Source organism: Tribolium madens, unplaced genomic scaffold (genome assembly GCF_015345945.1).
Source record: "Tribolium madens isolate multiple individuals breed KSU strain unplaced genomic scaffold, Tmad_KSU_1.1 Scaffold_2;HRSCAF=44;Tcas5.2_LGX, whole genome shotgun sequence".
In the NCBI taxonomy this organism is placed as follows: Eukaryota; Metazoa; Arthropoda; class Insecta; order Coleoptera; family Tenebrionidae; genus Tribolium; species Tribolium madens.
Genome location: NW_025400995.1, coordinates 5,269,276 through 5,293,860, shown reverse-complemented (window position 1 = coordinate 5,293,860; position 24,585 = coordinate 5,269,276). Strand labels below are relative to the sequence as shown.

Below are 24,585 nucleotides of genomic sequence, written 5' to 3'. Positions count from 1 at the left end.
AAAACTCTGTTATCATTCACGTTGTTTTTATTTGAGTAGGTATCCAATTGTATCCAATTATTTAAATTACTTTTTTATTTCGTGTTTGTTATGACGATCTTGTTTTTCTTTAATAAAAAAACAGTGCTACAAAATTCAACTTTGAAATACTGCTTTTGGCAACTTTTTATGCAATACTTTTGTCATCATTGACTGCATACACTGCCCTTTTTAAGTGAAAAATTGTTGTGAACCAATGTATTTCATCGAAGCTAATGTAATTTGAGCTATTTTCAAGCGATTTGAGTACCGCATACGACAAATTAATATAAAATAAATTTTAATTGCCAAATATAAAATAAATTCAATTTAAAATGCGCTTACTGGAATAACTCTAGTATTATAAAAAACACGTGTTACAACCTTTCATTGTATTGTAACACAATGAGAGTGTTTGTAACACTTGTTTTTTAGTATACTATATCAAGGTTGAATCAGTGGTATAGTAAGTGATTACCTAGTGTCACTGTAAGTGATTACCTAGTGTCACTGCTTATTATTGTAGTCCTTTACGCAGAATAAATTCTGTCTTTTTTTGTTAGAGGGAGTAAAAGTCATTTGTGAAGATTGGACAAAAGAATATTTCCAAGTCTCCATTAGTAGGTATCATAATAAAACAAGTTGGGTTTTTAAAAATTTATTTTTCTTCTTTGTATACATATGTACAGTTGAACTTAAAAATTCAGTCAAAACTTAAATGTTTAGTTACAAAGAAAAGAGTCTTGAATAATAAATATAAAATAATATCTTAAAGGTATACATATTAGTTACTTACGGTATCTAGTATATCACAAAAGTTTGATTAGTAGATATCACTATGTATCTTTTGGAAATAGTAATACTGCTTTTGCGACAAAATTGTATTAACTTTTGTGCATGGGAATATAGCAATTTCTTATCATGTCAGTCTTTCAAATATTTGGCAAATGTTCCACTTGATAAGGAATGACTGAGTGGCAAGAGTAGGACAAAAAGTCAAAAAGTGATCTAGGATGATCCAGGATTGGGTTTATAATTGACCGATTGTCCGTTTTTGTGCCTCGAGTTTGGTGAATTATTCGAAAACTGCTTAGACTCCGAGAAAACGACACTGGATTTAACAATTCTAAACAGTTTTGAATATGCTGATCTATACTGTCGATTGCTAGCCGCATATATAAATGGATTTATGACACTGGAAGCCCATGCTAAAATAGATGCCAATACGTGCAAAACTGGATACTTGACGTCGTCATCAAAAACGTTAACTAACATTAACGGTAAAAAACACAATACGAAACAAATAAATATAATTAACATGAGTTTAGTGAGCCGGCTATCGTCTCGCTCTCGCCGGTTATTTCGTTTTTCTTTTTTTGTCGCTTGCCTGTAAAATAAGATCGATTAGTGTTTGTTATTGATGAATATAATGTTTCAAAATAAACATTAAGGCAGGGTTCCACGAAAATTAGCCAACCAAAGGTCAATAGATGGCACTGCCAATAACCTAGGTGGCTATAATTAAATTATATTCCTGTTCAGCTCGGTTTAGATGAAATTAAATAAACATAATTAGCATTTTAATTTCTATTAATACATCTAAGGAAATCGATTTATTTTAAAGGACAAAGTAGCTAGAAAAGTTGAACCAGACGCAACAAATTTATTAATAGAACAAGAGATATGACAGAAACTCTTCACACTAATCTCTGCTCTATTTATTTATAAAATCAAATCGCACTTTTAAAATTGACAATGTGAAAAAAATTTATTATATACTCACTGATGTGCTTTTAATTTTCGGCGTGATTTCTGTACACGCCAAAATATACACGAGTACGAAGAAATTATAACGACGCATGGCAATACAAAAGCTATAAGAAAAAGAATCTTCTTTGGCGATTTGCCGTCTTTTTCCAAAATCGTACAAGAAAAGGTCGACGGATTAAGGCCCAGCTGTCCCCAAACTCCCAAAAGTGATGGCAACTAAAAGCAAAACTATTTATCATAACGGGAACCCCAACCGATATGACAGTTGGCCATGTAGTGCCAAAAAGCTGGTAAACTTACCATTATTAAGAAAGCAAAACCCCAAGTACAAAGCAGCTGCAACCATATCGAGACTTTCGAATACAATTGATTGTAATATTGATGGTACGAAATCAGAACGTATCTAAAATGCAATTTGCACTCAATTAGGTAATTGCATAACTTTAATTGTTAATGTTAACCCAATATAATTTAGTTTTATTGCTAACGACTCGTTTATTGATCGTTACATTATATAATCAACTAATGACATGATGTCACACATTTATCCGCTCTTACGAAATTAAATCAACATAAAAAAACAACTTCCGCTTTTACAATTACAGATATTTTATCAAAATTTCACATCTATGATATTTGCATCATATTTACACAAAAACATTTCAAATGTTTCTTAGATTTGAACGAGGCCCTACCTGTATGAGTCATACGATGTAGGAACAATAAATTTTATTTCCTGCAATCTTTATCTAATCATTGAATGTTTTGTTTCTAAGCATGATGGTACTGATTCGGTGACTAAAATTTACGAGGTAAATTAATCATCTTCACACTTGTTGACATTTGACATTGACACACATTAAAAAATTAAAATGTAATGTTATAACTCCCCCAAGTTTAAATGATTCAATTGGGAACGGTGTTTTCCTCGTTTTTTAACTCTTAAGTACAGTCTGCTCTTTATCGCACACACCGATTACTTCCTTTTGAATATAAAGCATATGTTGTGTTAAGTTTAATAAAGAATCTTGTGTCTTTGATAAGGGCGATGTCCTAATTAATTTAGCATTGTAATAAAAATCAAAAATGGTCAAAAAACGTGTTAACGCGCTGTTAACAATTCATTAAAATTTATACTGACTGAATCGTGAAAGAAGTTTTGCAAGCGATAAATCCGATTGACGTATTTTACAAGATTTGTAAGAAAACAGCTTCCTTTGTTATTTTTCCTACGATAAAGAAACAGTTTAAATGACATAGTCCACAGTAAATTATAGAGGTTAAAAGTCAAACGTCACTTTAATTTAAAGACAAAGCTGTAGTTATTTTGTATTACTCATACCAGAGGCGATACTTCTGAGGGAATTTACGAATGATCGCACCAAAATTATGCAATGTGTAAGAAATAAAAAAGAAAGATTAAAATGTAATTCGATCCTAAAACCATGTGTACTCAATGACGACAGCTAATTCTTGTAGTGCGTCTAAAATTGTAATAAATGATACGAAATTTGTAACATAAAAATAAGCGGCAATATTTTTTAATTAGTGTCGGTAAATAAAGCAGTTGATGAGCATTTAAGCACAGGAAAGAACCTTGAAACACTAAATAAAAATACCATTTGAATAACAATTGGCGCTCAACAAGATATCACTGACAATTAAATATTAACATTTACCTGTTTAATGTAATCGCGACCATATTGAGAAGAGAAACGGCCACATTTCCGTAAAACAAAACCGGAAACAATTTGCAGAGAGCATCCCCAAGAGTCCAGGCCTCGTGTATGTACCTGGAGGCAGTCAAGGGAAGATTTACTGAACAAAACAAAAGATCGGATATACACAGTGACAAAACAAACGCAGTTGTGGCATGCGTTCGTAATTTCGGGCACCGAATTAGCGCCACTACTGTTACTAGATTTCCTGAAAATTTCATTTTGCGAATGGCACTTTTCCCAATTTTTTTCCGACTTACCGACAACTCCTACTATACAAAATAAAATGGCACAAACCGACGCGAAAATGGTGGCTTCGCGAGGGTATTTTATTACTATGTTTTGAGTAACATTAGTCATGATTTTGACAGTTTTTCCATTGAGGTTTTATTAAATAAATGCACGACGATTTTCTGATGAACATGTCACATAACCGCTCGGCTATCGGACGCGCACTGTTTTTAAAACTTGCTTGCCGCAGGCATCGTAGGGCGTAGGGTGGGGAAGATTGCCGAAATTTGAGATAAACGACGGGAGTCCTGACACGCGCCAGGGTGGTTTTTGCCCGTGTTATACAATTTTTTACATACTTCTAATTTGTAAAATTGTGAATTGTTTACACACTTTTATCGCGGTATGTCGTGAACTTAGGATGTGATAGTCTTGGTGTAGTCGCCGAAAGAAAAAACAACTAATTGACATTTTTCTTTATTTAAACTTCCTTAAAAAAGATTGAACGTTTACATAAATATTTATATATACACATACATAAACCATTTTAGAGTTTTTCAAAATTTTGAATTTATCTTAGTTTCTATACGTAAACAACAAATTGAAGAGAGTTAGTTATACATTCTTTGGACTCAGTCGCTAATGTATCGGCAAAATTAAGTTGATCCCACCATTTAACATTAAAAAAAAACGTTTTTTACAATTAAAATTTTCATGATTAATTTTGCACGTGATAAAATGTTTACTCACAAATGTAAATACAAAAGATAAGAACTGTTGATGAATCAAGTTTATTTGATTATAAATGTCACTACGTTAAGAAATCAAATTTTTGAGATAGTGATATTTGCGTAAGAATTTTATTCGTGTTATTTATTTGCTTGTCTGTAAATTTATGACATTTTACCATTGCAAAGTTGCCGATATATTATCGAGGTTGTGCGTTTTTTCGAAATTGGATTGCGTAGAATGGGGTGCTTAAAATGTAATCAACTAATCACTGAAATAAATGAGAAGTAGGATTTATTTTATTTATAATAGTTTGACACATTTGATATTACAAAATTGTAATGACAGTTCTTAATTTGTTCTCACACCCCTTACATGGGATTTGGTAATTGGAGAAACAATCCCTTTTAAGTAAAATCCAGGTTAAAAAACTACACATTATTATTATATTTAGTCTTCTTTGGACCAGAAGAAATGAATTAGGCACTTGGTAGTGTGGCGGGAGGGTTAGGAGACCTTGAGGCTGTATGGAGGTGGGATCTGCTATAACTGTGGATGCAGAGCGTCGATCGTGGGCGCCTGCGCGTGAATGCGACGCTCCTGCTGCAAGAGCTGGTGAGCTGCTAGGTCCATCTCCTCCTGCGTCATATCTAACGCTTCCTGCATCTCCTTTGACGTATTACGCACGAAATCCGGATCGCAGTACTTGCCTAAACCTTGCTCGACAAGAATTCTCCCAACAAGGCTTTCAGCTGAACCCACCACCTCGAAAGATGTCGGTCGTCGGTCTGCTGGACTTCCAGGCAAAGAATGCGACAACCTTTCAGAACCCACATGCCCATTCGGCTCCCCAGCCGGCGCTGAAACTAACCTCTTATTAACTAAAAGAACCCAAAAAGGCTGTCACATCGCTGCCACTATAGCTAACACTACTCAACTACTCCCGGACTCCAGCCTCCCCACAAGGTTGGGAGGGGTGGAGACCGGTCTAAGCACATGCAGATAGGTCGTCGCATGCGGATCGCTAGCTGTGAGCTGGGGCTAACCTCTGCCATGGAAGGAAGCCCTGTGATTTAGGAGGGAACAACGCGCATGCCGACCGTCCCCTTCCGAATCCGAGGTCAAGGGTTGGAGTGAGCCGGGAGCGCCGAGGACGCTACACTCGTAGGGCAACGGCTCCGGCAAGAAGCCTGCAACTGCCATAGCTTGTGCTTGTGCGAGTTTCAGGCCGCTTGCTATGCGACTAAAGCTCGGTGCGTGTTGCACAGGCGATGGCGTGGCAGTCATGCAACCGCCCCCAAGGTTTCCTAGGGCGCCCAGGCCCAGACGAACGCGCCGCGGCGGAGGAGTCGGAGGCATCAGCTCAGTGTGGTCACCCTGCAGACTAGCACAAACACAACATCACCACATGACCGGTTAGCAAAAACCAAAAACCAAAACGAAAACCAACGGTTAAATCAAATCAAACCAGCACACGCTCACATCCGCTTACGCTTACCCTTGTAGTTAGGGTGGAGGAAGCCAGATTTACTGAAAATCAAAATAATATTGTAGTCACTACTGGCTCCTTCGTACCACTGACATTCCTCCCACATTCAAAACGTTAACACGAAGGAGGTTCCATACGAATTTCTTACCTACCAAACACACATTTTCCTATATTTCTTTCATCAGACTTCAACGAAAACATCCACGATGAGATTACACTCCAAGTTCCTAATAATTTGCGTCATACTATATAACCACAAAGATCTACACAGTTGACTCTTATGTATTGCATTGAATGAAAGCCAAAATAAAGTTATGAACCAAAAGTCAATGATTTTTATTTTTAGAACACTTTAAACCACTCCCAAAGGTGTTGTAAATATTAATTTTACATATTTTTACATACCTATATATTTTTGCAGTTCTTTTCTAATATGTCCTCAGCTATGTAATAAAAACTGTGTTATGTACAAATGTGCAAAAAAATTCAAAATGCATTGACTTTGGAAAAAAGTGCATTTATTGAGTGGCAATGATTTAGTTTAGAGCAACCCAAAATAGTGAACCTCCCACGTGCCGAAAAAATAGAATATAAATAAAAAAACAATGTTTGCAATGAGGAAGGGCAGAAACTTACTCGATAACTTGGAAGTTTTTCTCGGTATCTCCATTGTGGAGATTACTAAGTGACCTCAGAGGAATTTCTTCGTCTTTGAGGCCTTCTTGGTTATGTAAAGACGTAGCACTAGCTCTATTTTGCACAACATTCTTAGTCATTGACGTAATATGATTCATCCCTTCTGTAACAGTCCGGTGAATAGAGTTGTAAGGAAGAAAATCAACACTGGAAGCCGGAGTAATTTTAATTTGAGTTGAGTTTGCTTTTAAAGATTTAGCTCGATTAAAACTATGTCCTCTCCGCATAGAAGACCAAACACTACCGAAGAGGGAATGATTTCTCTGCAACGAAATTGCTATATAATCTTACAACTGCCACAAGTTTCTTCAACTCACCCGATGCATCGGTTCGGGATTGTCATCAACAAGTTCATCAAGATTGCCTGAAATTGCGCGTTTCAGTTCAGGTCCAGCCTCGTGAAGTGTGCGTAAGCCGGCCTGTAACGTCACGGTGTTATGAGTTTCTGTATCGCCCTCTTTCAGTTCTTGCTCTTTGCGTTTTTTGAATCTTCGGAAGTAGTCTTGAATGAGGAACGTCGCGTAGAACTTCCCAACGGTGACTTCATCGTCAACTCCAGGGGGAGGTACGACTTGGTCTAGTAGTTTCGGATTCGTTCGTTTCCAAATCTTTTTGATCACTGCACGCAATTCTGCATTGGCATCGTCAATATTTCCTTCTGTTTTGATACGAAGTGAAGTGCGAACGACCGCGAAAAGTGTTGCGTTGAAAAGAACAGTACCGTCACTATTTAACGGCATATTCATGGACACCAAGCGTTTGCAAGCGACACGATGAGGACATAGTTTTCCAAAACCCAAAGGAGGAGAGATTTTCCGAAGAAGAGTCACAACGTCCAGGTGTTTTATTCTGCCTTTTGCATCTGGATCGTATTCACTCCACAATCGAATAAATTCGTCTAAATGGTGTGGTCCTAGAATCGACCAGTCTCTGGTCAAATAGTCAAAATTATCCATAATAACTGCGACGAATAAATTTATAATCTGCAATAGAAATTTTAGTCGCGACTATGACTCCTTAAATGGTATTACCAAAAATGAACACAAAACGTAAAACGATATAAAATATGGATAAGCTATGTCGGAGCCACAGTAAGGGCTATCGCCCGGTTTTAATTCGACTCTTGAATCACATTTAGCGTTCTCAGTATCGGCACAAGCCAACATAATCTCTTGCCAGCCTTCACCTGCACGAAATAAATCTGTGTCAAAGTTCAAGTGCGAAAGGAAAAAGACTTACCTGTTGCTGATCTAAACAAAACTAATACTGCTTGAAAAAACGATCCGAAGTTATTGTTTCGGTTTATGTGTGTGTCAGAATCAACATTTTCAATTTTTCCAAACATCTAAAACGATTTCGAAGCGTATTCACGTGGGTGCTATTGACTGAGAACATACCTGCATTCCTATTACAGCATATATAAAAAACAACATGACAATAAGAAGAGCAACGTAAGGTAGGGCTTGAAAAGACTTGAGAAATGTCCAAAGTAAAGTTCTAATGCCTTCGCCTTTATTAAGAAGTTTTATAAGTCTCATTACTCGAAAGAGTCTAAAGAAGTTACTTGAAATTTGAAGTTTTGTTCCACGAGGCTACAAATGAAAAGGAAAGAACAATAGAGTTTGTAAATTATTGAATGAGGCTTTTGCTTACGTTTACATCTTGATAAACAATGTCGATAAAGCTCCCTAAAACAATGATAAAATCAAAAACGTTCCAGGCGTCTCCGAAATAATTCTGAAAATTAGAATCGATGTAATAAATTGTGAGGTTTATCTTGGCTTGATCTACCTTAATTCGAAAAGCTGCTAGCTTAAATACGAATTCCATTGCAAAAATTGCTGTGAATATCATATTGAGGGTGTCCAAGACAGATTCATAGGTTTTGTCTTGACCATGAAATCTCATTGCAAGAGTGATTGTGTTGGTTAAAATTAACATAAATATGGCATATTCGAAAGGCCTAGACGTTACGAACCACCATACTTTGTACTGAATGCGATGTTTGGGAATGTATCTTCGGACAGGTTTTGCTTTCAACGCAAATTCTATGCAGTTACGTTGGTTTTTGTCTAACTCGCAATTTTTATATTCTTGCTCTCCTTCATTTTGGAATGTAACAATAACAAAACCAACGAAGATGTTAACCATAAAAAAGGCGATGATGATGATATAAATGATGTAATATGCAGCTACAATGGGGCGGTAGTTATGAATAAGTCCACGATTCTCATCGTTTGAGTCAATCGAAACGTATAGTAACGCCGGCCATCCTTCAAAAGTGGACACGGTGAAGAGGGTTAACATGGCCTTAGCTACGTTATCGAAGTGAAAAGGGTTGGCTTCCCAGTTACGTTCTCTCATTACTGGTTTATTTATGTCGCCTTCTAAATAAATTAAATAGGTCCCGCTAAAATGACGCGATGAATTTTTTTAAGGTGTTTGAGAAGTGATTTATAATTGACTTACTTGCATTCAGATGCTGTTAATTTGGAACGATCAGTACATGAAGAAAATTTTCCCTAAATTCACGCAAAGAAATTAGTTAGATTTTGTTTGATTTAATGTGAGACATGCAATTGCAATTTTAATATCAAAATATAAAAAAATAAATAAAAACAATGTGCACGTTCAAAAATGCAACGTAGTTAGTCACAGTGTTACAGTTAACGATGATAAAATCTTAATGTACATTAATTACAAAATTCGTGCATAAAAACGTGCACTAAATTATATTAATGTTGCCTACGTGTTGCGATCACTTGTAGTCATAACTAGTAAACATATTAAATATATAACATTATATGTAACGCATCTACACGTCCTATTATGTTAGAAGTGAACGTCGACATAACCATGTTAACATCCGCCTGCAAAATATAATCAATCTACAAGCCGCAGTCTGCAGACAATGACAAAGTGGGTGATCGGCGTCGCGCAAAATTTAAATAAAAGCCAACGAAAGCTTACCAGCACCACCGTGACATCGCATTATCGTAAAACGCATCGCATTATACATCGCATCTACAGTGCCGACAGAGAGGCAGGCTATACAGACAGACAACAGACAAAAATGGTGTGGAGGTGCGCGTTTCAGTGTGAGAGCGCTTTCAAGAGCTAAGGCTCCTGGAGGGAGTCCCAGCATCTTGCTACCCAGCTACGACCAGAACATGCAGATCTACCGTCAGGTGCAGCTAGAAGCATGGAGAATTACCTTAAATAGCTGCACTCCTATCACAGCGAACATGAACTGCAGGAGGTAGGTAACCAGCATGATATTGCCGATCGTCTTAATGGCTACTATCACGCATTTGACTACATACTAGCCATAGGAAGATTCGGCATGAAAGGATGAAACAAACGAAATAGTCAGTATAGAATAGTAAATAGAGCGAGGCGTCGGTCGGGCATCGCGCAGCCAGCCGGGACGTCAAATGCACCCAGGGTGACGTGAGGCGCTTTCATGTGATTCAAGGACGTAGGGGGGACCGAGCGGCGGCGGTGCCCTTCCCTAGATATGACTACAAGTGTGACTGGAGGCGGCGTTGCATAATAGAAGAAAAAAGATACGGATAGAGAGCATTGTTGGTGGTTGGCGTAACGCTCCATCGCGATGTTATAGATAAGAAATACTTAGATTGAGTGTTTGGCGTAGAACGACGCACAGCACACATCACGCACAGACAGCTTGAGCGGGACATGCGGGTTAATAGGCCTCAAGCCTGGGCGGCTCGGCCCGCGGGTCCCACCACATACAAGGTTAATACTGTGAGAAAGGGCGTTGTTGTAGGGGTACCCATAGGTGCATTTGCTCATGAACAACAACGGACTGCTGGTGCCTACCTTGAATAATTGGACTCCTATTACCGCGAACATGAATTGAAGGAGGCAGGTAACCAGCACTATGTTGCCGATGGTCTTTACCGCAACTATCACACACTGGACTACATGCTAAGAACAGACATACGTCAGAGCTGACAGCCGACAATTTGCGGGGCCTGCCTCCACCACTTCTCCGTGATCTAACGTTTAGTGAATGACAGTACCCGGTCGTGATCTCTCACCTACCTTTAATCCCTTAGCCCTATTAATTGCTCTCAATGGGCGAAGAACACGTAACACCCTTAGAATCTTCACTACTGACATCGCTCCTTGACTGCAATTCAACAAGAACCAACCCTCAAAATCTTCAAAAACAAAACCAAACATTACAAAACTGACTTACCTGTATATTGACACAATTGACACGCACACGACTACTAAGTCTAGCACGTTGAAGGCCGACCGCAAGAAGGCACCGTCGTGCAGGATGCATCCGTAGGAAATTGTTTTTAAGAGTAACTCCGCCGAGAATATTGCCGTAAAAACGTAATCAAATATCTTCAAAATCTGGAAAGCCATCACCATATTAATGTCTGCATCTACCACTCACCGTCAAATCGTACATTGCCCATTTCCGAACCTGGTGCAGGAATAGGATCCTCCAAAGCCAGAAGCGCCGATGAAACCATAATACAAACGAGAATGACGTTCCCGAAGACGCTATGATTGCACAGCCAGTGGCAGAAAATCCGGAACCTTGAAGAAAAGAAAAACCGGGTTAGAACTTTTGACAAAACACTGGATCAATCTACATAAAACATTCTTCTCGGAGCCTCGATTCGAGCGAGCTGAAATAGACTACTCCCTAATGCACAACGATTCTATTCTAAAAACACTCTAACTAATGGTAAATTGCGGGGCTTTACGGGGTCGCACTACTGAACAAACCGGTGCGGGGCCACACTACAGTGCCGGATCAGGGTGTAAGCGAGACACACTTCAACAAGACCTACGGCACCACTGTCTACCACATTTCACCTGTTCGTAGGAGAAAAAATGAAGAAAGATGATGCTGGAGGAATAGGCAATTTCTGTGAATTCGATTTTATTTCGGACATGCGACGAGGACGTGCACCGACTCCGTTAACGTTTTCAGCCTCGTCCCCATCTGTAATTTTATACACCGCTCACATTACTATTAGAACTAAACTAACATAGCTGCATGAAGTGTACGGGGCACACGACAACAACTCCCGCTTCTGCAACTATGTCCCGTCTTAAGGGGCCTACCTGTTTTTACTAGAAAATATAAAGAAGGCACTGCCTTTTGGGATCGGACGAATTTTCTTTACGATGGTTACTTCTGATAAACGGCGAGGTCGGGCTGAATCTTTTGTTACTTCTACTTGATCGTCTGAAAATCATTACCATGTTTTGTCCTAACTACGTACTTCAAACTTCCCTTCCAAATCACATCCTAGCAATAAAGATAGTGACAAAGTACCTGGAAAAGATCAACCTACCCTGACTGTTTTGCTCCTCTTCGTATTCCTCCTCGTTGTCTAACGTCATCTTCGTTTGCGATTCAGCCTCTTCATCGTGCTCCGATCTGTACAACAACAGTTATCATTTGTTCTAATCTTACCTTAGTTGACCCACCTTTCACCATCATATTGACCATCTTCTTCCGTTTCTTCCTCTTCCACACTGTGTTCCTCTTCTTCCTCCTCTTCAAGGTTTTCTTCTTCGTGAGGCGTAGGGCTTTTCGACTTGTTCTGTTCTTCCTCTTCTTCTTTCTCGATTGCCGTCAATGATTCCGCATCTGCTAAGTTGTCCACGGCGATAGCCAAGAAGACATTAAGCAGTATATCTACTATTATTAAGGAAATATAATAAAACTAATCAAAACAAAAAAGTCAAAAAAACACAAAAGTGCAGTAAAAGGATACAGTTACCGCATATAAACAGGATTATAAAGTATATGCAAGCTAGAACGCCGAAACCATGAACCCCTCCATACGCAGCAATACCAGTATACATCACTGCATTCCAATCTTCACCTGTTAATATCTGTAAAGAAATCAAAGTCCTACATTCGTACCTATAAATAATTAATGTAAACCTACTTGAAATACAGTAAGTAGGCTTTGCCAAAAGCTATCAAAATTGGACCTCGGTTTATCCTGAGTATCATTAAAATTAAATCTTCCACCAAAAACTTGCATACCGAGTAACGCAAAAATAACAATAAACAAGAACAGCAAAAGTAATAGAGACGCTATTGATTGTATTGAGTTTAACAACGAGGCGACTAAATTCGACAGCGATCGCCAATATCTGTAAAAAAGTTAATAAGTGATACATTATTTTGAAAAATAGATACTTACTTGGTCACTTTGAACACTCTAAGTAGTCTAACACAACGTAATACAGATATACCTAAAGGAGGCATAACATTTGTATGCGTTAAAATCATCTCTGATATACTTCCAATAACAACAAAACAATCGAAACGGTTAAATAACGATACAAAGTAACCCTGGAAATGAAATAATTAATTGCAAATCAATCAAATGTTTGTTTTCGCTCACTTGAAAACCTAAACTGTACAATTTCAACAACATTTCCATTGTGAAAAGAGCAATGAAAAACATATTTGTATATTCTGTAATGAAAATTAATTACTCATTCTCAAAGCTGAGTAATAAAGAATCTTACCTTGAAAACGATCTAACCACAGCGGCTGATTATAGTGTTCCGTTGCCAAAACACCTGTATTTAAAAATACTAATACAATAATGAGCCAATAGAAGGTTTGAGATTTAACAGCTTTTCGACAGGATCTTCGCATCCTGCGATTAATTCTTTCGAAATCCTTTTTTCGTTTTTTAAACCACGATTCTTGTTGGATTTCTTCTTCACCTAACTGGTCCGTAGATTCCATTTCATTAGTTGGATTATTTCTAGCGTCTTGGTTTGATTGGTCCTCTCCTTCGGGTTCAATATCTTCAGCTTGAGTTATCCAGTCTAGATATCCTTTTAAATCTTCTTCAATCTGTTGTTTCTCCCGCAATTTATGAAAATCGCCTCTAGCTTTAGCTTTCTCTCTTTCTTTGGAAAACTCACTAAAATGTTTAATGTCAAGACTGAACGATTCTATTCAACTGGGAAAATTACCCGCTCAAGACACCGAGAATTAAATTCATTACGAAAAATGCACCTAAAATAACCATGGAAACAAAATATGACCATTGCCATGTTCTGCCCATTGCATCTTGAATCTAAAATTTTCATAAATAGACTTAAATTTTGATTAAAATTATAAATACGAACATTATAAAGCACATCGGTCCAGCCTTCAAGTGTTATACACTGGAATACAGTCAACATTGATAAACCAAAATTATCAAAGTTGGTTATTCCAGAGTTGGGTCCTTCCCAAGTATTATTAACACCTGCTACAATTTCTGAACAGACCATATCACTATCATGTTCTGTACAATTAAATCCATTAGCACCACAAGGATGAGGGTCGTCCATAAATCCTACAATTTTATTTTAAACAAAAATCAATTCTAAAAACGAGCAAAGTACCTGATTTTTCACTATAACAAGTATTATGCATTTTTCCTGAGAATAATTCTAAACCAATAATCGCGTAAATTATTATAACAAACAATACTAACAGAGCAATATGTAATAAAGGCACCATGGCACGAAGAATCGAGTTCAATACAACTTGTAGACCTAGAAAGCGGCAATGATAAAAAGCTTTTAGGAATTAGCAAAAGAAACTCACTGGGAACACCAGAAACGAGCCTTAAAGGTCGCAGAACTCTAAAAGCTCTGAGAGCTTTAACGTCAAAACTATCTCCTATAAGTGTTGATAATGCTGTACTTATCATACTATAAAATTATGCAAAATTTAGAGTTTTACAAATTGATACTTATGAAGACATTACCCTATAACTACAATTGTAAAATCTAGTAAGTTCCATCCATTCCGAAGGTAAGCACCTTGATGCATCAAAAAACCATAAGCAATAATCTTCATTATACATTCAACCGTGAAAATTACTAAAAATATATATTCAATCTTTTCCTGTAAATAGAACTCTTTGTAATAATTGTAAACATAAAAATTAGGTTTTTACCAAAATCCCATTTGTTACGTTTGAGTCACCATTGGGGAAAGGTGTGTAAACAGCTAAGGCAACACAGTTTGCGAAAATTGTAAGTAAAATTAAATATTCGAAAGGTCTGGTTCTAGTTAAGGAAAAACGGGAAAACAAGTGGCGAACTTGAGTAATATGTGCTGAGGCGATTATTATAAATTCAATAAATCTATTTTCTTATATAAAAATATAAAATAATAAATTTTATCTGCTTTCTCATTTACAGTTTCGATGATTAAATAATGTAAGCTGAATGGTTTTGAAATATTCGATATAATATCATTAACATTAATAATATTCTGTTTGTTTGAACGTCTGAGACACAAATTTGATTAGGCTCCTTCTAAAATACAATTGATGAGAATTTAGCAGGCATTTTTAAAGATACGTTAGTGTTCCTAAACATTTTTTTATTTATATAATAATAAATTTTATCTGCTTTCTCATTTACAGTTTCGATGATTAAATAATGTAAGCTGAATGGTTTTGAAATATTCGATATAATATCATTAACATTAATAATATTCTGTTTGTTTGAACGTCTGAGACACAAATTTGATTAGGCTCCTTCTAAAATACAATTGATGAGAATTTTGCAGGCATTTTTAAAGATACGTTAGTGTTCCTAAACATTTTTTTATTTATTAATTTGGCGATTTTAATAGGGAACTTAATTTTTTTTTAAATAATAAAACGATAAATTACATTTGAGAACATTTAATGAAGTTTCAAATAATTTCATTTCATTCTACGAATAAAAAAGTATAATTAAAAACTCTAAACTTTTTTTATTTATTTTGCAATTAATTATCTAAAATAACTGCTTTCTTTTTAAGGATACCTCGTATTTAATATAATTTTTTGAAGTTTTATTATTATTATTTTTATTAAAAAGTTTTCAAAGTATTCACATCTCCAGAAAACAGATAATTTTGAATCTGTAAAATGAAGGAGCCCCTCGCGAATGCGTAATCGCTGCTAAAGTGTCGGCCCGAGTCGGAGGCAATTAGGCCAGTTATGATGCATGTGAGTGGCGCCTGAAATCGGGTAATCCGCGGAAGGAAGATAAGAGTAAAACAGTGTTTTTGAAATAAGTGCGTTCTGAAAGGATACTTCCACTCGACGACGTCAATGCAGAGTTTCCTGATGGGGTTCTTGAGGTAAAGACAGAAGAGGGCGCGTTGCGGTCTATCCGGGGGCGGCTTACCGCCGCGGCGCATAGGCCGCCTGGGGGCAGTCGTTGTGCGGGCCCCCGTTTGTCCCGGGCTCGTCACGCCCGCCCCCACAGTGCTCATTGCGGTCGCTGTCGCACTAATCGGCCCTTGCCATGCGCAACCTGTATATGGCGGTTGCACGGACCACAGACGGTTGTCGGCGGACTCTCGAAGCTCATACTGCAGTCCTGCAACAAATACAATCTCTTACGAGGAGCTTTTCATCGAGGCTAAATCCCCAAACTTGATTGTTTTCATTTAGAACACTAAACCCTCTCTGGCAACGGAAGCTCTCAGCAAACTTCTGCAATTTATTGGAATTTTTAGAAACCTACACGGGGGTTAAAAATAACAAGGATTAGCGCACAAAATAAAGGATGTCTTCTTGTAATGTGCAGGTGCATTTTCTTAAATCTCGTTCATAAATCACGAGCTTAATTATTTAAATTGGATATTAAGCCACCAGATGCCTATCATATCAAGCTTTCGAAACTTACGAAGTCTTGAAAAATTCAGTCAACATACACGGATACAAATTTCTATTTATTTCGATGTTGACTTTTGATGTTACGTATAGTTGACTGCGTGTTTTGATAACTAAACCATCAATATCTTTTGCAAACATTTTTTGTCTTTCCAGACTTCGAATCAATTTTGTTGCTAACTGGATGATATCGATCAGCTTTACCTATTCTATATGCATCTACGATTAAACTTCGTATGTATTTTACCTTAACATTTCAACTTTGTCATTTTCAATAAAATTATATTTTGTTCCTCCTTGTATTGATTTATAAATATAAGACTTGTTACGTCAACCAATTTTAAAGATGAATAAATATCCGTCTAAAACTTTTCCGGGTGAGAGTTTCCAATTTCTTTTGAATTATATACGGCCAGGAATTTTATTGCATATTAAAGCAGACATAAGTTAAATATGCCACTCTACACGATTTTGCAACAAACAAAAAATTTTCATATTGCCATTTATCACCCTCGGGGAAAATAAATGCGCAGTGATCTAGTAATGAAGTAAAACAAAATTCCTGCAAATAACATTTATTTATTCAGCAACCTATTACTGTACAAAATGTTACAAAACTAACATAAAATTATACAGTCATGAAAAAGTGAAGGATTTCGATTTAGGTCGCATCTTCTTCAATAATATATATTTAAGTTTAATATTTCCAATATTTGCTCAATTATGTTTGAACCATTTGAATAGCGTGTGTTCCTATTGGTACAGAAGTAAACATATGGAAACGTTTCAGATTTTGATTTTAAATTACCACGTCGTCTGAGATTTATTTACGAGCAAGCAATAGAATAGAATGATGTTCTTCAAAAGTTTGTAACATAGTTTTGTGTAGGCGTATTCGTTCCGAATAAAATCATTTTGATAGGTTACGCAAGTTCTGGAACTTTGTTAGATTATAGATTTTTCAATCTACTCTCAACTATCACACTTTGAGTGATTCTTGATAGCGACCTTATCTTTATTGTCTTTGAAAGAGTGCTCCAATTAAAATGGAACGTAAACTTTTTGCACGTGTCACTTGTAACAAGAGCAAATTTCTGTCGAATTCCTTCAAACGTGTCACTATTTAATATTTCATTTTGATATATTACAAATTTAATTAAACAACGTGCACATTCTCTAAATTCCATCGTTTCATCTAGTGCAGTAAGTATTTAGTTGAGAATTTATGAGTTAGAAAAAATATTTCACTGAAGGGTCATTAACCCACGCAATAAATAAGAAGTTAGAATCGCAATTATTGTCATAAAATTACCCTCAAATTGAATTACGTTAAGCGAAGAGTCAAGCTCAAACTTTAATTGGGTAGGCACTTATTTGTGGCTTTGTAATTTTCGGAGTGGAACTCCTGAAAACATCATTTCAAGTTTCTTGCAATGAAAATTGGACGCAAATCGCTGAACAATCAGTGAATGCCCTGTAAGACTTGTTAGCAATTTGTGTAAAGTTGCAGTTTATCAATATCCTAGTTACTATGGATACTCGTGCAGTCGTAACATCCGACAAAGTTTCATTTCCTCTCCTGTAATATCTGTCAAGTTTAACCCTTGAATCCTTACCGAGTCAAATCTTTTTCGACTTTTTTTATACAAAAATCACATCCTGTATCTCAATATGTGAATGCTTCGTCATCAATTCTGAATATCAGTTCTTTGTAGTTGGCTTTTTGAGATTTAACAAGTTTTCAGGAAACCTCTTATAGTTGCGCTGATGCTGAAAACTGCTGCACTGACACACCCCACGCAGACGCATAGACAAATAGCACTCGACACCTAGCTAATTACATCAATCATAATGCATGATCAAGAATAGAACAATGGGCAGAGCTGAAGCGGTTATTTTTCTCTTAATGAATCGTGTTTGTGGAAGTGTAAAATTGAGAATTCAGGAAGATAAGATATGCTATCACAAGGGATCTAATCCCACGTGTGTAATTTTTGGTAGAATTTTATTACCCTCTCGCCAAAATAATAAATTCAATTATTATTCCAATAAAAACGCTACACTGGAGATAATTTTCATCAAAATCAACTCAAAGTCAAAAAGTCTCATTACTGTATAATCAAGAAGCGGCTTTTTTAATTTCGTATTAATTACTTTTCGAGTATCAAAATGGTTTTTTCGTTGACACAATCTTTGAAATGCTTGATATTTGATTGTGCCTATCATTTATTACAATCAAATTTTGAATGTTTGGTGTCTACAGCATCGAATAAAGTTTAGCAAGAAGATTCTTAAATAAGGACCTATTTAAAAGAAAAATAAAAGAAAATTGAAGTGGCAGCGAGATAGAAAAAAAAAAGCATTTGGTCGAGCCAAATCCCGAGATTTAGCTCTTTGAAATAAACCCTAAGAGAAACAATTTGTGCTTAGTGAAATATAAACAATTAGATTCCGTTTATAACTCCCATTTTATTTCTTACGATTTAATTATTTCTCTAGAAAATATTTAAATTAGACAGACACTTAAACTTTGGCTGAACTAAATGGCAATTCTATTATACATAGTCATGGTATGATGATGGAGAACTCAGACGATGAAAGAAATGGAATAGAAAGTTTTCACGCTTCCTTCATTTTAATTAAAAATGCTCCTTCCAGACTCATTCCTGATTCCTTCCCCAGTAATTATTTCTTCTTGTGAGAAGAACGAACTGAGTCAAGGTCGCCGAGGTTATAGATGTAGAATTTGCGTATGAGTGCGATTAAGAGTGAGGCAATTAGAGTTTTATTGGGAGAAACAATGACTCTTATGACAGCTAATTACGACTAACTGTTTAAAATAACTCTAATCAATGAGCTTAATGATATCATTTATTTGAATTTGCTAGATGAATTCCCTACCTCATTCTCCAAATCCTCCCGATCCTCTCACAGCAGTTACCCCATAAAATCCATATTTGAGTAAAACATTTCGTACGAACACTAAACGGGTACTTTCTCTAATTTGTACAGGACACAGACTGCTCTTGTTTATTCGGCGTCAACGACGGCGCCGCATCTCGACGCTCAACGTCTATGTATTGTGTAATAGAACGAGCATGCGCTATCCACTTTTAAAACGAAATTTTCGTTTAATCTCGCATTATCCTCGATTTTTTTGTTTGATTAAATTTTTCATTTTGATTGAATTTTATACCCTTTGTCCCTACCAACCCACAAATTTGCATAAACTGCCACACGACCCTTTAGAAACAATTAATCCACGCTTTCTGCCAAAATGCATTGAGAAAACTTTCAAATAGACGAGTTAGAAAAATCGGACAAACTGTGTGGGTGCACTTTTGATTTATAGGAATAGGAAGGGTTCTGATAAACATGAAATGTTGGTCCCATCCTCTCTTGTTCCTTAATTGCACTTCCCGTATAAAAAGGATTATGTAGTGGAATATTTTTACGAGTTATTTTTATAGATTTGTTTGTTATAAAAGGGACGTTAATTGTTATACCCAGATTGTCAAAAGCAACAATGCAACTATTGGTCGTAAATTTTATTCACAATAAACCGTTTTAATAATATAAATCTTGTAAAATCTGTGAATAATATTACCACATAAATAAAAATGTCTCGACGTATTAATTTGTTTCCTCAGAACGGTTCAATCGATAAATGGAAATTAAACTTGATCAAACTGTCACATTTGGTTGAATTTTGGTTAAAAAACTTCCCGAAACACATAAACCGTCACAGGAACTCACTATCCTAATATCTAAATTTCCTTGAAATAATTCCCTTCAATACCCTTTGTAATTCATCTCGTTGTTAGTTCGCCGCAGGGCGGTTTATCATTCAGAGAAATCGCAATTCGCATTAGTTGAAATGCGCCAATTGTGATGAGATGTTGACGTAGATGATCTGAAGAAGACACGCATGAACGATAACGGGGAACAAAACTTGGCAAGGAAACTACAGAGAGATCAGTATCGAAGAATTTTCGCCTTCACTGATTGATTTACCACTGTGAAGTCTGCGGCAAACGCTTTGTCTCTTATCATCAGATCTTCACAAGTGGAGTAAATGAAGGTACATAATGCAATCATATACAGCTTTGAACTGAACAAAAATCGACAAAAATAAATTTCCAAGCTAATTAGGCAGCCGGTAAAACAGAAGCTTCCAGAGCATCCGAGTTTTTCATTGAGCCGGATCAAGGCTTAATTGAGTTAACGTTTTGTTCGTCTTTGCTAATTTACTTAAGATTTTTTAATTCTTGATAAGAATGAGACGCTTTCTTCTTTAATCAATTAAATACTTGTAATGTAGCAGTACGTTTTTTATTGGTCAAGTGAGGAAGATAAATCTGTAAAATTCCCTTAAAAACGTATCCCCATAATATGATACACATTGTTCGGTTGTATGGCACTAGAGGAAACTCGCTTTAAAATTTATGAAGCGTATCTTGCGAATGGGTAAATAATTTGATAAAGACATCACACAAGAACAAAAGTTCACATTTGTGCTGACGCATTTCATATAGCTAAACCGCTTCTCTAATATTAAATTCATGTTTGTATTTTGCACCAATATTTTGATATAATTGCATTATTTTGCGTGGATGATATATTTTTGATAATAATCTAGTGCGCAAATATCTGGGGAATTCTCGCCTGTCTGACTAGTCGATAACAATTATTTCCCCAATTGTTTTCACTAATTAAATTTATTGTATCTGGTGTAATGATATTTGTGCTTGCGTTGACCTCAATTTTACTTTTGATGCAAGTTCAAGAAAACACATTTCTTTAATGAAACTCTGAAAAACAAAAACAAAATTGACTTCCGCACGTTTAATTTACCAAAATGTAACTAAAATAAACAAATCGAAGAGTTTTTACAGTTTGCGAAAAATGAACAAATATTTTGTGTTTTATTACATTTGACTTGAACAAAAAATCTAATTAAAATTGGCAATTAACGGTGTAAAAGTAGTTACAATAATACAAATTGTGGCTAACGCGAAGCTGTATCCAAGAAGTTTTATCGCGAGGAAAAATGAATATCCTGCTGACAATTTTGCGCTTCATTTCAGAATAAATCTCGCAATCAATAATATGCTTTTCACTCTTTTTTTTCATTTCTTTATATTTCCATTAAATTCGACGTAAAATGAATTTGAAATGGTTTTATCGTAAAATTGCGTTTTATTCTACTTTGACTGATTAAGGATTAGAAGAGAAACAGTTAATTAAAGAATCGTAATATTGATGCAAAATATTTTTGTTTGTTTTAAGCCATCTGTCGTAATTGTTTGTTAACCAAACTGCGAAGAAACGTGTTATAACATCTGAATTGAAGTCATCTTTAATTCCTTTGTGTTAAGTGAAGTGGAAACTCGATAAAATGTAACTTTTGCATGAGGTTGAGTCGAACCTGTCAGTTTGTTCTCATGGAGAAATGCTGATTGCAGCAAAGAGGTGTGCACCCTACGGTACGTTAATTGCTTATAATAGTAAGTATTGATTTTCTGCCAAATTATGCCAAATCGTTCAGTTCTAACTTAATCTAGTGTTTTATTCAGTTACTATCTATTTCTGTTCTCCTGATTGAAATTGATGCAATTATATTTGGAGTGGTTTAGTGTGAACTTGAACTAGGTGAGGAAAATGTCAACATTACCTAATTTGATTCTATTTAGCGGCTAATTTGGGGAATTGAAGATCAATCATTAAAATAAACTCTAATAGCTGAGTGAGCTTAAATTAAAACTCCACTTCTTTTTCGAATGAACTCAATTCAATAATTCAGATTTATTAAGATCAGAAAAAAGCTCAAAAAATGGGTTTTAACAAAAAGAAGGAGAACTGTTGGCTTGTTTTAATACACGTCAAGTAAATCTTGATGCTTGAAATTTAACTAGGGTAGAAAATGACTTATGAAAGATGTAGCCTATGATATAATTTAATAACGAGATATGTTCAATTCACTTTACCATGTTACCAAACAACTTTTAGTAATTACGTAAAGCTAATTCTATTAGGGATGAGGTTTTAGGAAGTTTACCTAATCCTTGAGAAACGTCAAATGACAGGCTTCCTTCAGTTCCTTCAAATTTATTGAATTAATCGCCATGAATTAGACATTAGCAACGATACCGGCATTTTCCCCTTATTAAAAAGGAGAACAGTGTTTGAATTCGACAGTAAAGTAGTTTTGATTAAAATAATCGTCGGTTTAGCACAATACAAAATAGGTCATACAAATGATACAGTAGTGCACATGCATCGCTTGCTGAAAAGCTAACATGTCCAAACCATATTAGCGAATAAATCACGCCTGACATTTACAAATATTTTTCGATTTCATTGCATAAAACTAATCAACTCAATTATAAATTTCTCTGGATTTAACGTGACTGCCAACCTGTCTGCATTTTTTAGGAAAAGTAAAAGGATCATTTTTAATTTATAGCCCCCAATTCGTACGGTACTATTGATTTTGAAAAAAATAAGAGAATAGTCTCTGTAACAGATTACCCGGAGCTTTGGTAGTGACGCAAAGCTTGGTTTAGCGGAGAGTGCTAATTGTACGTAGTTAAGTGAAGTGCTTTTGTCACTTTAGAAGAATAGCGCCATAAAGGAGTAAATCTTGTGTTGCGCTTTGCTTGTTGTATATTTTGGCGATTATATATCTGGTTAATATCGGACATATGTCAACAGTGAAGTTCTATGTGCAAACAAATTTGCATAATTGCGGGTATACTGATGTATCTTAATGAACGTCTTAACGTGACATTGCAAGGTCCATAAAACAAGGACTTGGCCCTAAATCAATCTGATTTAAGTCAAAGTTTATTCGCTTGAATGAGTATTAGAGCGATTGAACGAATCTAGAAGAGATTGACAGGACGTAATCAAGAGATCAAGTGAACGAGAGAAGAAATAGAAAAACAGATGTAGACACATGGAAGTGTCAACCGTTCGTCATTTCTTGTATTTTTTGTTTAGTGCGAAATTGCAGATGTTGCAAAGTTTGTGATGTAAATAGAAATGGGATGGGTTATAATTGGGGAAAAATGTGCAAGGGTGCATGGGGTTAATTTGGTGGTGTCCAAAGGGTGTAATGCTTGTAAATGAAATGGACAATCCTTTGTCGTCAAAGGAAATAAGATCAGAGCATGGGTGACTAGTTCGGATGTTCAAAGGATGTAAGTATGGGAAGCAGAGGTATAGTAACCTACATGGACAATATCGATCGGTGTTGGGCGTGGTTTGAGTATAGTGTGATTTGGCCTATATATTGAAATCATTCAAAGACGAAGGATGTCCGATGACACGACTTCCGTTTGTAAACACAGGAAATCGTCCGGCAATTTCCCTAAAGTAATATTATGTGGCTGTGGGCGGCGTTGGCGCGGTGCGACAATTCTGCATATCGGTGTGTTTGGCGCTTCTTCGGCCGAAATTTGAATGATGAGTGGGTGGACATAGAATCTAAACAGACACTTGAAGCAAGCTCTTACCAGGGCAATACAGTGTCGGATCCATAACAAAGTGGGATTTGGTTAGTTGAAGATGTTTCTAAAGCACATTTGCGCTCCATATCGGTATCACTGACATTACAGCGGACGCGGGAACCGAAATTAAATTGAATTTTTCTGAACACAATTATGTTAGTTTATCACGCGAACATTTCTAGTCGTGTATTTGATTTGAACCTCACCCCGCATAGCATCGGCGGCTAACAAACTCTACGTCCGGCGACCGGCGTCTCGACGTCTACTACACAGCGCCATCGAGTGATGTGCGACGCCAACTAACGACCGACGTTTCTGACTTGCTGCTGCACTGCAGGACCAATGCTTTTGTTTTTACACAATTCACTTAAAACCCACACTAGTTCGACTTCACCCTTGCTCACTCTCCACCGAACTAACCTGCCGCAATTACCACCTAACACAACATACGACCTAAATTTCATAACGATTTTTACTCCCACAACGCTCTTTATTATTTATTATCTCTTCCTTTTTTTCACATCACTCAATACCAACCCTTTATCCTTTAGCCTTTAATCAACTTTCCCGAAACTCAACACCTCATTATCATTATAATATTCATTAAAACCATTAAAATATACAAAAATCGCTCATTCTTCACCAAAGCCTAACTTATTTTTATATTATTGCTTAATTTTTTATTTGGCAACAATCATTTTTATTTCATCGATTTGTTTACCGCTGGC

The 24,585-nt window shown here is 36.2% G+C and overlaps 2 protein-coding genes across 6 annotated transcripts; both read right to left on the bottom strand.

The window, feature by feature from the left end:
• Positions 1 to 663: 663 nt before the first annotated feature.
• LOC123006204 (protein trapped in endoderm-1-like) lies at positions 664 to 3,972 on the bottom strand. The gene is made up of 5 exons (XM_044400503.1): positions 3,767 to 3,972; positions 3,468 to 3,714; positions 2,089 to 2,191; positions 1,802 to 2,004; positions 664 to 1,405 (listed from the first exon to the last, which is right to left on the bottom strand). The coding sequence occupies exons 1-5, from the start codon at positions 3,864 to 3,866 to the stop codon at positions 1,027 to 1,029; spliced, it is 1,032 nt and encodes a 343-aa protein (XP_044256438.1). The 5' UTR covers positions 3,867 to 3,972; the 3' UTR covers positions 664 to 1,026.
• A 771-nt stretch (positions 3,973 to 4,743) lies between these two features.
• On the bottom strand, positions 4,744 to 24,169 carry LOC123006822 (muscle calcium channel subunit alpha-1). Of its 5 annotated transcripts, XM_044401637.1 has the most exons (31): positions 23,864 to 24,169; positions 15,762 to 16,050; positions 14,628 to 14,733; positions 14,436 to 14,575; positions 14,273 to 14,379; positions 14,068 to 14,220; positions 13,807 to 14,018; positions 13,651 to 13,754; positions 13,192 to 13,598; positions 13,065 to 13,138; positions 12,861 to 13,012; positions 12,600 to 12,810; positions 12,423 to 12,543; positions 12,133 to 12,343; positions 11,997 to 12,082; positions 11,512 to 11,641; positions 11,097 to 11,229; positions 10,877 to 11,040; positions 10,720 to 10,807; positions 10,495 to 10,602; positions 9,866 to 9,973; positions 9,121 to 9,173; positions 8,443 to 9,061; positions 8,305 to 8,388; positions 8,049 to 8,243; positions 7,891 to 7,996; positions 7,683 to 7,837; positions 6,969 to 7,634; positions 6,592 to 6,914; positions 5,513 to 5,850; positions 4,744 to 5,332 (listed from the first exon to the last, which is right to left on the bottom strand). In XM_044401637.1, exons 1-31 carry the CDS (start codon positions 23,886 to 23,888, stop codon positions 5,010 to 5,012), a joined length of 5,991 nt encoding a protein of 1,996 aa, XP_044257572.1. In that variant the 5' UTR covers positions 23,889 to 24,169; the 3' UTR covers positions 4,744 to 5,009. The 5 variants fall into 5 exon arrangements, with proteins under 5 accessions (XP_044257572.1, XP_044257574.1, XP_044257576.1 ...); XM_044401639.1 differs by lacking the exon at positions 10,495 to 10,602 and having other exon boundaries at positions 23,864 to 24,166; XM_044401641.1 differs by lacking the exons at positions 9,866 to 9,973; positions 11,512 to 11,641 and adding an exon at positions 11,764 to 11,887 and having other exon boundaries at positions 23,864 to 24,165.
• Between the last annotated feature and the right edge of the window lie 416 nt (positions 24,170 to 24,585).